Here is a 15,388-nt window from a genome sequence, read left to right on the forward strand (position 1 = left end):
TCCAAAAAAATTTATTTCGAGTGCAGGGAGGTCAGAATCCAACAGCATCAGCAGTCCTTTTTCAGCCTCTGAATCAGAATTTTGCTCAGCTCCCTCAATTTCAGCCAGAAAATACCTGATATCACAGAAAAATACATAAACTCATAGTAAAGTACAGAAATGTGAATTTTTCTTAAAAACTAATAAAAACATACTAAAAAGTAGCTAGATCCTACTAAAAACTATCTAAAAATAATGCCAAAAAGCATATAAATTATCCGCTCATCACAACACCAAACTTAAATTGTTTCTTGTCCCCAAGCAACTAAAAACAAAATAGGATAAAAAGAAGAGTATACACAATGAATCCCACAATATCAATGAAACTTAGTCCTAATTAGATGAGCGGGGCTAGTAGCTTTTTGCTTCTGAACAGTTTTGACATCTCACTTTATCCTTTGAAATTCAGAATGATTGGCATCTATAAGAACTCAGAATTTTGGATAGTGTTATTGATTCTCCTAGTTCAATATGTTGATTCTTGAACACAGCTACTTTATGAGTCTTGGTTGTGGCCCTAAGCACTTTGTTTTCCAGTATTACCACCGAATACATAAATGCCACAGACACAAAACTAGGTGAACCTTTTTAGATTGTGACTCAGCTTTGCTAAAGTCCCCAGTTAGAGGTGTCCAGAGTTATTAAGCACACTCTTTTTGCTTTAGATCACGACTTTAACCACTCAGTTCCAAGCTTTTCACGTGGACCTTCATGCCATAAGCACATGGTTAGGAACATCTTGATTTAGCCTTTTAGGCCTGAATTTTATTTCCTTGGGCCCTCCTATCCATTAATGCCCAAAGCCTTGGATCCTTTTTACCCTTGTCTTTTGGTTTTAGGGGCTATTGGATTTTTCTGCTTGCTTTTTCTTTTTCTTTCTAAATTATTTTTTAATGGTTATGGAAAAACAAAAAGCAATGCTTTTACCACACCAAACTTAAAAGGTTTGCTCGTCCTCGAGAAAAAGAAGAAAGAAAGAAGGGGGAGAAGAAGAAAATGGAGGAGATTGAGGGAGATATAGGTTCGGCCAAGGGGGTAGGAGAGTGTTTGTGATGTGTGAAAATGAAGGAGTGAAGAGGTATATTTATAGGGAAAGAGAGGGAGTGTGGCCGAATGGAACTAGGTGGGTTTGGGAGGGAAAAGTGTTTGAATTTGAAAGTGAGGTAGGTGGGGTTTATGGGAAAGAGATATGGAGGTGATTGGTGAAGAGAATATAGGGAAGAGGATAGGATATGATTGGTGATTGGTGTTTTAGGTAGAGTGTTATAGGGATGTGTGAGGGGGAGAGAGAGAGGTGGAGTAGGTGGAGATCCTGTGGGGTCCACAGATCCTGAGGTGTGAAGGATTTCTCATCCCTGCTCCATTTAGGCGTGTAAATGCCCTTAGTGTGCAATCCTGGCGTTTAACGCCATACTGTTACTTGTTTCTGGCATTAAACGCCAGCTTTTAATCCTTTCCTGAAGTTAAACGCCAAGCTGCAACCTGTTTCTAGAGTTTAACACCAATTTGTTGCTTCTTTTTGGCGTTTAATGCCATTCTGGTGCTTCTTTCTAGCGTTTAACGCCCAGAATGGTGCCAGACTGGGCGTTAAACGCCCATTCTGCTACCCTTATTGGCGTTTAAATGCCATTAAGTTTCTCCTCCAGGGTGTGCTATTTTTTTCTTTAATTTTTGCAGTTATTTTTGTGACTCCACATGATCATCAACCTAAAAAAATAACATAGATAAATAAAATTTGGTTGCCTCCCAATAAGCGCTTCTTTAATGTCAATAGCTTGACAGTGAGCTCTCATGGAGCTTCACAGATGTTCAGAGCATTGTTAGGACCTCCCAACACCAAACTTAGAGTTTGAATGTGGGGGTTCAACACCAAACTTAGAGTTTCGTTGTGGCCTCCCAACACCAAACTTAGAGTTTAACTGTAGGGGCTTTGTTTGACTCTGCATTGAGAGAAGCTTTTCTTGCTTCCTCTCCATGGTTACAGAGGGAGATCCTTGAGTTTTAAACAAAAGGTAGTCCTCATTCAATTGAAGGATCAACTCTCCTCTGTCCACATCAATCACAACTTTTGTTGTGGCTAGGAAGGGTCTTCCAAGAATGATGGATTCATCTTCATCCTTCCCAGTGTCTAGGATTATGAAATCAACAGGGATGTAAAGGCCTTTGACCTTTACTAGCACGTCCTCTACCTGTCCATAAGCCTTTTTCATTGATTTGTCTGTCATCTCTAGTGAGATTCTTGCAGCTTGAACCTCAAAGATTCCCAGTTTCTCCATTACCGAAAGTGGCATGAGGTTTATGCCTGACCCCAGGTCACACAGAGCCTTCTCAAAGGTCATGGTGCCTATGGTACAAGGTATTAAGAACCTTCTGGGATCCTCTTTCTTTTGAGGTAATGTCTGCCTAATCAAGTTATTCAATTCATTGGTGAGCATTGGGGGTGCATCCACCCAAGTCTCATTACCAAATAACTTGGCATTCAGCTTCATGATTGATCTAAGGTACTTAGCAACTTGCTCTACAGTAATATCTTTATCCTCTTCAGAGGAGGAATAGTCATCAGAGCTCATGAATGGCAGAAGTAGGTTCAATGGAATCTCTATGGTCTCTAGATGAGCCTCAGATTCCTTAGGTTCCTCAAATGGAAACTCCTTTTTGTCCAGAGGACGTCCCATGAGGTCTTCCTCACTGGGATTCACGTCCTCCTCTTCCTCTCTAGGTTTGGCCACACCAAGTAAGGTTATGGCCTTGCACTCTCTTTTTGGATTCTTTTCTGTATTGCTTGGGAGAGTACTAGGAGGAGTTTCAGTGAATCTTTTACTCAACTGGCCCACTTGTGCCTCCAAATTTCTAATGGAAGACCTTATTTCATTCATGAAACTGATAATGGCCTTAGATAGATCAGAGACTATGTTTGCTAAGCTAGAGGGGCTCTTCTTAGAATTCTCTATCTGTTGCTGAGAGGATGATGGAAAAGGCTTGCTATTGCTAAACCTATCTCTTCCACCATTTTTAAAGCCTTGTTGAGGCTTTTGTTGATCCTTCCATGAGAAATTTGGATGATTTCTCCATGATGGATTATAGGTGTTTCCATAGGCTTCACCCATGTAATTCACTTCTGCCATTGCAGGGTTCTCAAGATCATAAGCTTCTTCTTCAGAAGATGTTTCTTTAGTACAGTTGGATGCATTTTGCAATCCATTCAGACTCTGAGAAATCATATTGACTTGCTGAGTCAACATTTTATTCTGAGCCAATGTGGCATTCAGAGCATCAATTTCAAGAACTCCCTTCCTCTGAGGCGTCCCATTATTCACAGGATTCCTTTCAGAGGTGTACATGAACTGGTTATTTGCAACCATTTCAATGAGTTCCTGAGCTTCTGCAGGCATTTTCTTCAGGTGAATAGATCCACATGCAGAATGGTCCAATGACATCTTAGACAATTCAGACAGACCATCATAGAATATATCCAGGATGGCCCATTCTGAGAGCATGTCAGAAGAACACTTTTTGGTCAGTTGCTTGTATCTTTCCCAAGCTTTATAGAGGGATTCACCTTCTTTCTGCCTGATGGTTTGAACATCCACTCTAAGCTTGCTCAACTTTTGAGGAGGAAAGAATTTGGCTAAGAAAGCCGTGACCAGCTTATCCCAAGAGTTTAGGCTATCTCTAGGTTGAGAGTCCAACCATATTCTAGCCCTGTCTCTTACAGCAAAAGGGAAAAGCATAAGCTTATAGACCTCGGGATCAACTCCATTGGTTTTAACAGTATCACAGATCTGCAAGAATTCAATTAAGAACTGAAAAGGATCTTCTGATGGAAGTCCATGAAACTTGCAATTCTATTGCATCAGAGAAACTAATTGAGGCTTAAGCTCAAAATTATTTGCTCCAATGGTAGGGATTGATATGCTTCTTCCATGGAAGTTAGAATTTGGTGCAGTAAAGTCACCAAGCACCTTCCTTGCATTGTTGTTGTTGGGTTCGGCTGCCATATCCTTTTCCTGTTTGAAAATTTTAGTTAGGTCCTCTTCAGAGTACTGTGCTTTAACTGCTCTTAGCTTCCTCTTCAAGGTCCTTTCAGGTTCAGTATCAGCTTTAACAAGAATGCCTCTTTCCTTGTTCCTGCTCATATGAGAGAGAAGAAAACAAAGAAAATATAGAATCCTCTATGTTACAGTATAGAGAATCCTTTATGTGAGTAGAAGAGAAGAAGAATAAGAATGAGGAAAGAAAGAGAAAATTTCAAACTCAGAGAGGGAGAGGGTTCGAATTTTAAGATGAAGAGAAGTGTTAGTAAATGAATAAATAAATAAAATAGAAGATGAGAAGGAGAGAATTTCGAAAATTATTTTTTGAAAGATGGTAAGTGAATTTCAAAAATTAAGAGAAGAAATAAAATTAAAATTAAAATTTGAAACAATTAGTTAATTAAAAGAATTTTGAAAAAGAGGAAGGTGATTTTCGAAAATTAGAGAGAGAAAAGTAGTTAGGTGGTTTTGAAAAGATAAGAAATAGTAAAACAAACAAAAAGTCAAGTGGTTAGTTGAAAAAGATTTGAAAATCAATTTTGAAAAGATAAGAAGTTAGAAAAGATTTTTGAAATCAAAATTTAAAAATATATGATTGAAAAAGATTTGATTTTGAAAATTAAAGTTAATGACTTGACTAACAAGAAACTAAAAGATATGATTCTAGAATTTAAAGGTTGAACCTTTCTTAACAAAAAAATAACAAACTTGAAATTTTTGAATCAATCACATTAATTGTTAGTAAAGCTTTTGAAAATTTGAAATGAAATTAAGAAAAAGATTTTGAAAAATAATTTTAAAATTTTTGAAAATAAAAAAAATAAAAAAGATTTGATTTTTTGAAAAATATTTGAAAAGATAAAGTTTTTAAATTGAAATTTTGACTTAATTCATAAGAAACAACTAAATTTTAAAAACTTTTGACTAAGTCAATCCAAAATTTCGAAAATTATGAGAAAAATAAGGGAAATACATTTTTTTATTTTTTGAATTTAATTAGGAAAGAGAAAAACCACAAAATGAATCAACACATAAAAATTTTGGATTAAAACAAATGATGCATGCAAGAACACTATGAATGTCAAGATAAACACCAAGAACACTTTGAAGGTCACGATGAACATCAAGAACTTATTTTTGAAACATTTTTAAGAAAAGAAAAATATGCAAGACACCAAACTTAGAGATTTTTCATGTTTAGACACTATGAATTCAAAAATGCATATGAAAAACAAGTAAAGACACAAAACAAGAAAATTTTAAGATCAAACAAGGAGACTTTTCAAGAACAACTTGAAGATTATGAAGAATGCAATGCATGAATTTTTTGAAAAATGCACAAATTTTAAAAACATGCAATTGACATCAAACTTAAAAATTAACTCTAGACTCAAACAAGAAACACAAAATATTTTGGATTTTATGATTTTATAAATTCTTTTGGATTTTTTTCAAAAATATCTTTTTGGAAAAACGAAAACAAAGAAAAAATTTTTGAAAGATTTTTTGAAAACTTTTTGAAAAGAAAATAATAGTTAAAACAAGAAAAAATTACCTAATCTGAGCAACAAGATGAACCGTCAGTTGTCCAAACTCGAACAATCCCCGAAAATGGCGCCAAAAACTTGGTGCACGAAATTGTGATCTCAATGGCGCCAACAACTTGGTACGCACAATTGTAATCTCAACTCTTTTTCACAACTTCGCACAACTAACTAGCAAGTGCACTGGGTCGTCTAAATAATAAACCTTACGTGAGTAAGAGTCGATCCCACAGAGATTGTCGGCTTGAAACAACCTATGGTCATCTTGTAAATCTCAGTCAAGTGGATTCGGATGGTTATAGAGTTTTGATAATTAAAATATAAATAAACATAAAATAAAGATAGAGATACTTATGTAATTCATTGGTGGGAATTTCAGATAAGCGTATGGAGATGCTTTATCCCTTTTGAATCTCTACTTTTCTACTGCCTTCATCCAATCCTTCATACTCCTTTCTATGGCAAGCTGTATGTAGAGGGATCACCGTTGTCAATGGTTACTGTCCATCCTCTCAGTGAAAATGGTCCAGCTACGGGTTACGTAGGGCTAATCATCTGTCGATTCTCACTTGTGTTGGAATAGGATCCAGTGATCCTTTTGCGTCTGTCACTACTCCCAACAGTCATGACTTTGAAGCTCGTCACAGTCATCCCATCCCAGATCCTATTCGGAATACCACAGACAAGGTTTAGACTTTCCGGATCTCAAGAATGCTGCCAATTGATTCTAGCTTATACCACGAAGACTTTGATCTCAAGGAATTGAAGGCTCTATTGTCAGGAGAGGCAATCAAACGCATGGACCAGGAATCCAAGAGATACACACTCTAGCTTTCGCATGTAGAACATAAGTGTTTGTCAGGCACACGTTCATAAGTGAGAATGGTGATGAGTGTCACGGATCATCACATTCATCATGTTGAAGTGCGAGTGAATATCTTAGAATAAGAATAAGCTTGAATTGAATAGAAAATAGTAGTAATTGTATTCATACTAGAGGAACAGCAGAGCTCTACACCTTAATCTATGGTGTGTAGAAATTCCACCGTTGAAAATACATAAGTGATGAAGGTCCAGGCATGGCCGAATGGCCAGCCTCCCTAAATGGCATATGAATTCGAAAATAGGGAAAAAGATCCCTAGTACAATAGTAAAAAGTTCTATTTATACTAAACTAGTTACTAGGATTTACAGAAATAAGTAAATGATGCAGAAATCCACTTCTGGGCCCACTTGGTGTGTGCTTGGGCTGAGCATTGAAGCTTTCATGTGTAGAGACTTTTCGTGGAGTTAAACGCCAATTTGTAACTTGTTTTTGGCGTTTGACTCTGGTTTGCAACGTGTTTCTGGCGTTTAACACCAGAATAGGGCAGAAAACTGGCGTTGAACGCCAGTTTGCGTCATCTAAACTCGGGTAAAGTATGGACTATTATATATTGCTGGAAAATCCTGAATGCCTACTTTCCAACGCAATTGAGAGCGCGCCATTTAGACTTCTGTAGCTCCAAAAAAATCCATTTTGAGTGCAAAGAGGTCAGAATCCAACAGCATCAGCAGTCCTTTTCCAGCCTCTGAATCAGATTTTTGCTCAGGTCCCTCAATTTCATCCAGAAAATACTTGAAATCACAGAAAAACACACAAACTCTTAGTAAAGTCCAGAAATGTGAATTTTGCTTAAAAACTAATAAAAATATACTAAAAAGTAGCTAGATCCTACTAAAAACTATCTAAAAACAATGCCAAAAAGCGTATAAATTATCCGCTCATCAGTGGGGATACGATAATTCTATTTTAATTTCATTCAATTTGAGCTTTGAGTATTAAATTGGATATATATGTGTTATAAATGTGCATTAGATTGTGAATAAATAATTGGAGTTTGAAATTGTAAATACTGAAACTTGGAGGAAGCTGATTAGTTGAGGTTTTGAGGGCTGTGTTCTTTAGGAAAATTGTCTGGGAATAATACTTGGGAATCGGCTAAGGTATGATTTAGGTTTCTTGTATTTAATATATAATGTTCTGTGAAAACTTAGGCTAGATGACCATAGGATAAGTTGGAATACAGGTGTATATTTAATGTTTAGTAATGGGTTGATGAATATGCTTGGTTTGGTTTGGTGATTTGTTTGTAAGATGATATTGGTTGCTAGTTGGATCTTTAAAAGGATATATGATTGAATTGTTGATTATATGGCTATATTTTGGTTTGGTTGAATGATGATTGATGAAAAGATATGGAGCTTGTTGAGGATTATTGTTGGCAATTTGGATTGGTGGTAATAGGTTTGAAAAAATTGGTATGAAAATTTCGAATGAAAAATGAGGTATTTTGTGTTAAAAGCCTAGGATTTGTGAACTCTGATTCTTAGTTGAATTTTGGTTGTTGAATTTGAATATTATATGAGTATAATTGTTAATCTGAGGTAGATTTATTGTGGTAATTGTTATAATGAAGAGGAAAGGTATGTTAAATTGAAAAGAATGCAAGTTTGGACCCGAAAAGGGTGGCAAAGTCCGAGTTTTGGAGGAGATACTGTCGAAATTTTATAAAAATTAGAGATTTTGTTTATATGATTATTTAAAAAAATTTAGATTCAAAGGTTATATGGTTTGATTTTTAGTTATTAAGAAAATGAGCATATTTTAAGTTTGATTCATTTAGAAAAAAATGAATTATATTTTGAATTAGAACTATTGATGGACGGAATAGGAGATGTGATAATGAAAGATAAGGATTGAATATGATTGATGTATGATGATGAGTGAGATGCGATTGAGAATGATGTGGATGTTGATGAATTATAATTGAATTATTTATATGGTTTATGAATTTGAATTATCTGAGATACGAGATTCCCTGGATTAAGTATCGTGACTTGCCACCATGTGTACCAGGTTGAAAATTCGATACTCTGTTGACTCTATGACGTAAGTGTGACCCGGCACTATATAAATTCCCGGGAATGTTACTCCCATTAAGCAATATTGATTATTTGAGATAAAGCTATGCATAGACTCTTGGGGATGCACGTCGGAGGACAGTCTAAGTACAATTCAATCTAAGTACAATTCACATATACCACTATTAAAACTTAATTTTCATAAATAATTATATTTCACCAAAATATAAAAAAATATAGATCAATTTTTCAAATAAATACAAAAAAAAATATTCACAATATCTATATCAAAATATAGAAATTTAAAGAGACAAACTTCATAAATATATCAAATTTATGATCTAAAATCCAAATGTACATTGATAGCTTTATGGCCAATGGCTCCGATGAGCACATTATAAACTAGCAAATCAAAGAAATCAAAGAGGACAAATGTGTGAAGAGTATTACAAGAAAACAAGGGTTTTATCTTTTGAGGATAATTATTAATATTACATGCATCACCAAAGCATTGTGTACATTAATCTAGAAAGCTAGATTTTTTTCATGTTTCAACTTCCTAGGATTTACTTCTTCTAATCGACTAATAAGTGACCTGAAACAACATTAAAAATTAAAGGGCATGAAAAAATAAGTTAATGAACTATGTACTATCTTCATTATTCATTGGACGCCTGTATCCACATGCCTTTTCTAGCGTGAATCTATTAAATTATAAAATAAAACATGTGATAGATTAAAAGGAAGTGCTAAATTGAGAAAAAATAATTCAATACCTTTTGTTAAAGCAAGTTCTCTGAGTTCTACTCCTGCTCTTTCAGCTTTCTCTTGAGCTCTTCAATTTGAATATGAAGCCGTGAACAAAGATATTAATTGTTCATTAGCACAAAAGTTTACTATTTTACTGTATAAATGTTGATTGATCATTTATTGACAAATGGCGACTTCATATTATTTTAAACTCCTGCAACTAATCTTCCAGCTTCTTTTCTACATCCTATAATTGCATCTCAAATCCTTTCTTATTGGACAAGATCTTACACTATTTAATTCACATATATGTTTTCCAAATGACAAAGATATGAGCAATTATTAGGATCAAATGTAGTAATGACCAAAACTTAGTTAATAATATTGAAAGACTAAAAATTCTGCACAAACAGGAGAGATCTAGAAATCTGTATCTCTTGATTCTTAATGACAAATATCTTGTATAAAAAATGTATATATATTAAGAACATAAAAATAGTTGCATTTTCATTAAAATAACTGCCAAATAAATTTAAATAGAAAGCTACTTCTTCAAATGTTATAGCTAGTGATCATTCAATCCATCACAATTTTTAGTTCCAACACCTAGTTTCTAAAATCAATACACAACACAATTGAGAACTATACTCAAATAAGAAACCTAGCAGAAACGAAAGAAAAAGCAAATTACTTAACCAAATCGTAATGTTCATATGAGAAATTGCATAACAAATTGCAAAACCAGAAGTTTAAAACCACCTATTTACAAATAAATTCAACAGCAAATTTAGAGTCATCTACGCATCTAACAAATTTAAAGACAAATTCAGAAGTTCGCATTCTAACAAATTAGTCAAAATTAGAATACTTTTAAACATATATATTCTTGCAGCACGGTGATGATTTGCTTAACTTCAAATTTATACGTTGGTGTATAATACTATTTGGGAAGACTTCACAAACACAAAGATGAATTATGATTAGAGACAGATATAAGAAAAGAAAAGAGAGATCGCTAAAAAAGTATTCCTTTGGATTCCCTTCTCATGAAATTGCAAAAGATGCAAAATTTACAATGTCTGAACTATATTGATATAATGAAAGTTATAAATAGTAATATCTTTTCTTTTTCTTTCTATTTATTTATCTAGAGATGTCTTAATTCTCTCAATATAACTATCATGATAACAAAATAACAAGATCTAACAAGGGACAAATTATGAAGCCACATACTAATATATACACTAACAATAATTATACCATAGTTGATTTTTTCAGAAGGGTACTAAACCCCTGATGAAGCAAAGAAGCATCTAAGATTCTCAAATTAAAGCTTTCAAAAAGAATAGAATTAAAACCAGAAGAGTCCTGATAAAAAGTTACACTAGGACCATGAAATTGTAAGCATGCCTTCAAGGTTTCTCCTAACAAAACCACAAACAAGAAAGAGCATAGCAAAGAAGCAATAGCCCCAAGGAGCAAGAGAGTAGAATAATATTACAGTTATTACAGGTAGGATTTACCTCCAATGGTTTAATTTGTTCCCAAGGAGTTTAAATTCAGGTCACAATGCTTCAAGCTCATCTATTACAGCTAGTAATCTCTGTTATTAAAAAATGACATGCAAGACACAAAATTACTAAATACCAAATATATAAATTACTAAATTAAAACAGAACTAATGTGTGAAGAGAGAATAGAAAGAACAGAGAAGAAGCTTCAAGATTTTACTATGTGCAGAAAGCTAGAAAGAGATCTCAATCTTCTATTCTTGCCACTAATTAAACTAACTTCTATATAAATATGGAGCTAAATAACAAAGAGATATATTACAAATTTAAGTTTCATAATAACTCAGTATATTCAAGATTTTTTTGCAGAAGAAAAAAGAACCAGAAAAACTACCGTAAGTCATTTTCGCAGGCTCGTGTGTTCTTCTAGTGAGAAAATCTAATTAGCATATTTGTGTTGGAGAAGATTCCAAAATAGATATGGTGAAAAAGTCCTAACAGAATGGATCAGAATTTGGATTAGGGAATAGAGTACCTGCTTGAACAAATGGAGGTTTTTGAACAAATTGAACAAATCTATAGTAACTGTAATTTGCCTTATAGTTTATTGATAAGCTTAGTTTAAATATACCAACAGTCATTAAACTTTTTGACCGAAGATTCACAAATTAGAATGCAAACCATACAATGCTTGATTTAATTCTAAGATCTAAAACGTTTTTCAGAGGCCAATGTCTTAATTAATAGATTTAAACCCTAAATTTTGAATTCAGTGAGAAGAAATTTATCTAATCGTAAAAATATATGGTTGATGTTTAGACATTAGAGTAGCGAAATCGAAACCATAAAACATTGATGACAAGAATAAAAATCAAATACCTTGTCAGAAGCGTTTTTGTCCATCTCTGCTTTTTTCTTCTCAGCTTGCTGCTTTTGTTTCTCCGACCTCTCTCTCTCCCGTTTCTGCACAAAAAAAAAAATCATCGGAATCGGGCTTCGAAGAAGGAGAAGGAGAAAGGAAAAGGGAAAGGGAAGGGGAGAGATACCTTGATATAGATGCTCTCTTTTGGCCTGCTCCTCTTTGCTGAGAATCCTACCTTTGTCGCTGTAGAAGCGAGAGAAAGCACCGCGAGATGTTGAGTTCAGAATACAACGGCGACGACGCCGAGGCTGGAGAAGACGACGATGATGGCTGGGAGTCCAGAAGACGATGGTGACAGCATCGAGAATGGAGAAGACGAAGACTGTTTGAGGGGGAGAAATGCAACTCAGTAACTGTTTGAGAAGGTGAGAATGGTGACTGGTGAGAGTGAGCTAGGGTTAGTGAGGGTAAAGTAATTGAGTAAATATTTTAAATTAGAGCAACCCGATTTAGCGACTTATTAGTTATAATATTATTATTATATGGTGGCGGATGGATCGCTATCTTAATTATTAGCAATTGATTTAGCGACCACCAGCTTAGCAACTAAGACTAATCTTTTTCAGCTTATTTATTAGTTGTAAAATTGGTTGCTAAATTAAAAAATAACGATCAATTTTGTGACCAACAATTTCAAGTATTATCTCCTCATTTTGGTTGCTAATTCGATGCTAAATTAAAAATTAACGACCGATTTTAACGATCAACTTTATGTTTCTCATATAAAAACTATTGATTGCTAAATTGGTCACTATTAATGACCAATTTCTTTGGTCATTAAAATTGGTCGCTAATTGTAATTTAGCGACCAATATTTTTCTATTCCTTCAAATTCCATATCCATCACTAAATTAATCGCTATTAGGAATCAATTTTTTCGGTCATTAAAAACGGTTACTATTCTAAAGTTTTTTGTAGTGAAGTTTAAACGGGTCATCCCGTTTAACTTGTGGACTAACACGGACAAACCTAAAGTAGGTCAGGCTGACCCATTTCATAGACTTTTTTTTTTTTAAATCTAAGGCAGGTAAAACTTTTATTCAATGAATAAAAAAGAAGTTTAGGTTGATGGTGAACCTCACAAGTTGTTTCTCTTTAGTACAAGTTTTGTTTCTATTGTAACAGGAGTTCCCACCTTTACCCACTAGTGCTTTTGATTAATCTAAGACTTCTATTATGTCACATTTAGTTCTGAAATAGTCTCATGCTACTTTTCTACAGCTTCTAAGAATGGTCTCCTCTTCATTGACTTCTGTGTTAATAACGTTACTGGACACTTATCTCTCTCATTATATTGCTGAGACTGCAAAAAATATTCTTCCTTGTTAAGGTTTCTCAGAGGTTTCTTATATCATCTTCAATAAAGTCTGGACTTAATTCAAAATTACGAAACTCCTTATTAAGGTCCCTGCAAATTACACAATGACAGTTAATTAGTTCTAATTTAGAAAAATGTCATAATAAAACGAGAGTCAGAAAGTAAAGTGGCGCCGTGGGAAAACTAATTAAATATATACTTCAAATGTGGAATTGTCATATTCCTCAATAAAGATGGATTTCGAGCCACAAATTGTTGCCACTCGTCTGGATCAATTTTACCATCTCCTTTGAGATCTGCTTCTTGAAAAGCCTATACACATATATATTTGCATGCTATGTTTTATAACATATATATACAGAGCTGTGTGAAAGGTTTAATATGACAATTAGGCGATCTAGTAATAAATCTGAAGTTAGAGGGGGAAAAAGGAAAACCAAAGGGAAGTACAATACATACCTTATCGATTATGAGCTGAATTATGTCATCAGAAAACACCAATTGGGACTCGCTTAGTAGTGCCACAATCATCTCTCTTACCTTCCACATTCATGATAATCAGTAATAAGTAATAACCAAGATACATGTATACAGATGTGAATGAGCTTGTTTATTATTCGGTGGTTACTTATACCGTTCGCAATATCATCTTCTCAATGAAGATATTTTCACAAAACAGCACCTTATTATTCCCTACCTCGTCGCGTTCAATAAAGCCACTTTGCCGTATATCGTGGAGCCGAAATGCAACTGCATGCCACGTGTATATTCATGAATCTTAGATAGAGAAATTAGAGAGATATATGGAGATGAAGAATAGATTAATTGATGATGTTATTGATATCATTACATACAAGCTGCTTTTTGTGGTTGGGGCGCTGCAGGATGGAACACGCTGAGTCCTCTAACAAACTCTCCAAACTCTATCACCCCATCCTTTCCCGAATCAAATAAATCAAATATCTGCATCCACATATATTGTTATTTCTACATCCTTCTATATGGGAAAGGAGCAAGTTAATTAAAGCTAATAACCGTACCCTATCGGCAAAAAGGTTTCGTTTCTTGCTGTTACCAAATAAGCCAAGTTGAAATTCCTCCTGCATCCCACAAATTCAAGAATTATTAGGTAGTCCATATACACATATATATGGTCAACGTGCATGAGTAGTATATATAGTACTACTCTATAGGTAGCTTAATTATTACTTTGCTGATGAGGCCGTCATCAACTATGGAGCTACTTAATTTCTTGAACAGCTCATACAGTACTTCAATATCACAAATATCAACTGCAATAACTAACCATGTTAGACTAATAATAGATGTTAATATGTAACGATGATATATAAATATACACACACACAAGGCAGGCTCACACATACAGCAGGTTTGGACAGCAAGAACTGCTGCTGGGTCTTCTTCCTGTTTATGATGCCCAATAAGCCTCTGCCGTTGTTTGCTGAAAGAACACCCCATCCAAACTAGGCTTTGATAGATGCTCCTTGATATATTTATATCTATGGTGCCGTCTAAGGTGACTTCAGTATTCATGGCTATATATGGTTATGCTCTGCCATCCAATTATATTAGATCACTTGTTCATTAGTTTGGAGTTAATTGATCTTAATATTTGACCATTATTAAGTGAATTTAATTTTGATGTACTTTCAGTATCAAGTAATTTTATATGTGCATTTAATTCGTAACACCACATTATTAACAGTAACTACTATTTTCATTAATAGTATAAATGGTTATCTAAAAGAAAGATGTGATTATATAATTTTATAAAATATTTTATATTATTAGTGTATCAAAATTAAACTCTTATTAAGTTGGTGTAAATTTTAAAAAGTGTAAATAAAATCATTTACCATAATAAATATATATTTTCTTTTTGAATATTTAAAATTTTAAATGCTACTTAATATTTATTATTTATTAATCTCAGGAGTGATACTTTTTTTAAAAAAGGATTTTAGGGTGATACTTAATTCACAAATAACTAACCCAAAACATTTGAAAATTTAAATTACAAGACCAATTTCAGAAAGTAAATTAAAAAGTAGAATATTATCATTTTTAAAGACTAATATAACAATAAATTATAGCTTAAATGGCATAATCATTTTGTACTCATCTAAAAAGTTACGAATTCGAGTTTTTCTGTTTTTGGTTAAAAAAATAAAAAATAGAAAAAATATCATCTTATTCATTTTTATTGTCTTAAATCTACATGGCCCATCTCCGTTACAAACACCAAGTGCAGTTATTCAAAAAGCAACTTTCAGGTAGGTTTAAATCGACATCAACAAAAAAATACGAACAAAACAAAGAAAGATTAATGATATTGTTGCATTTGG

The 15,388-nt window shown here is 33.8% G+C and overlaps 1 protein-coding gene and 1 long non-coding RNA gene across 7 annotated transcripts; both read right to left on the reverse strand.

Moving 5' to 3' along the window:
• Window positions 1-12: 12 nt before the first annotated feature.
• Window positions 13-12,147, reverse strand: LOC140183800 (uncharacterized). Of its 6 annotated transcripts, none has more exons than XR_011879955.1 (6): window positions 11,829-12,142; window positions 11,662-11,745; window positions 11,177-11,276; window positions 10,795-10,874; window positions 9,298-9,356; window positions 13-115 (listed from the first exon to the last, which is right to left on the reverse strand). It is a non-coding gene; the product is annotated as an uncharacterized lncRNA (long non-coding RNA). The 6 variants fall into 6 exon arrangements; XR_011879954.1 differs by lacking the exon at window positions 13-115 and adding an exon at window positions 6,579-7,234; XR_011879952.1 differs by lacking the exon at window positions 13-115 and adding an exon at window positions 8,819-9,116.
• Window positions 12,148-12,706: 559 nt separating this feature from the next.
• Window positions 12,707-14,564, reverse strand: LOC112790771 (calcineurin B-like protein 7). The gene is made up of 8 exons (XM_025833315.3): window positions 14,408-14,564; window positions 14,232-14,314; window positions 14,063-14,122; window positions 13,877-13,985; window positions 13,720-13,772; window positions 13,482-13,562; window positions 13,222-13,334; window positions 12,707-13,112 (listed from the first exon to the last, which is right to left on the reverse strand). Exons 1-8 carry the CDS (start codon window positions 14,499-14,501, stop codon window positions 13,040-13,042), a joined length of 666 nt encoding a protein of 221 aa, XP_025689100.2. The 5' UTR covers window positions 14,502-14,564; the 3' UTR covers window positions 12,707-13,039.
• Between the last annotated feature and the right edge of the window lie 824 nt (window positions 14,565-15,388).

This window comes from Arachis hypogaea, chromosome 3, assembly GCF_003086295.3.
Source record: "Arachis hypogaea cultivar Tifrunner chromosome 3, arahy.Tifrunner.gnm2.J5K5, whole genome shotgun sequence".
Classification (NCBI taxonomy): domain Eukaryota; kingdom Viridiplantae; phylum Streptophyta; class Magnoliopsida; order Fabales; family Fabaceae; genus Arachis; species Arachis hypogaea.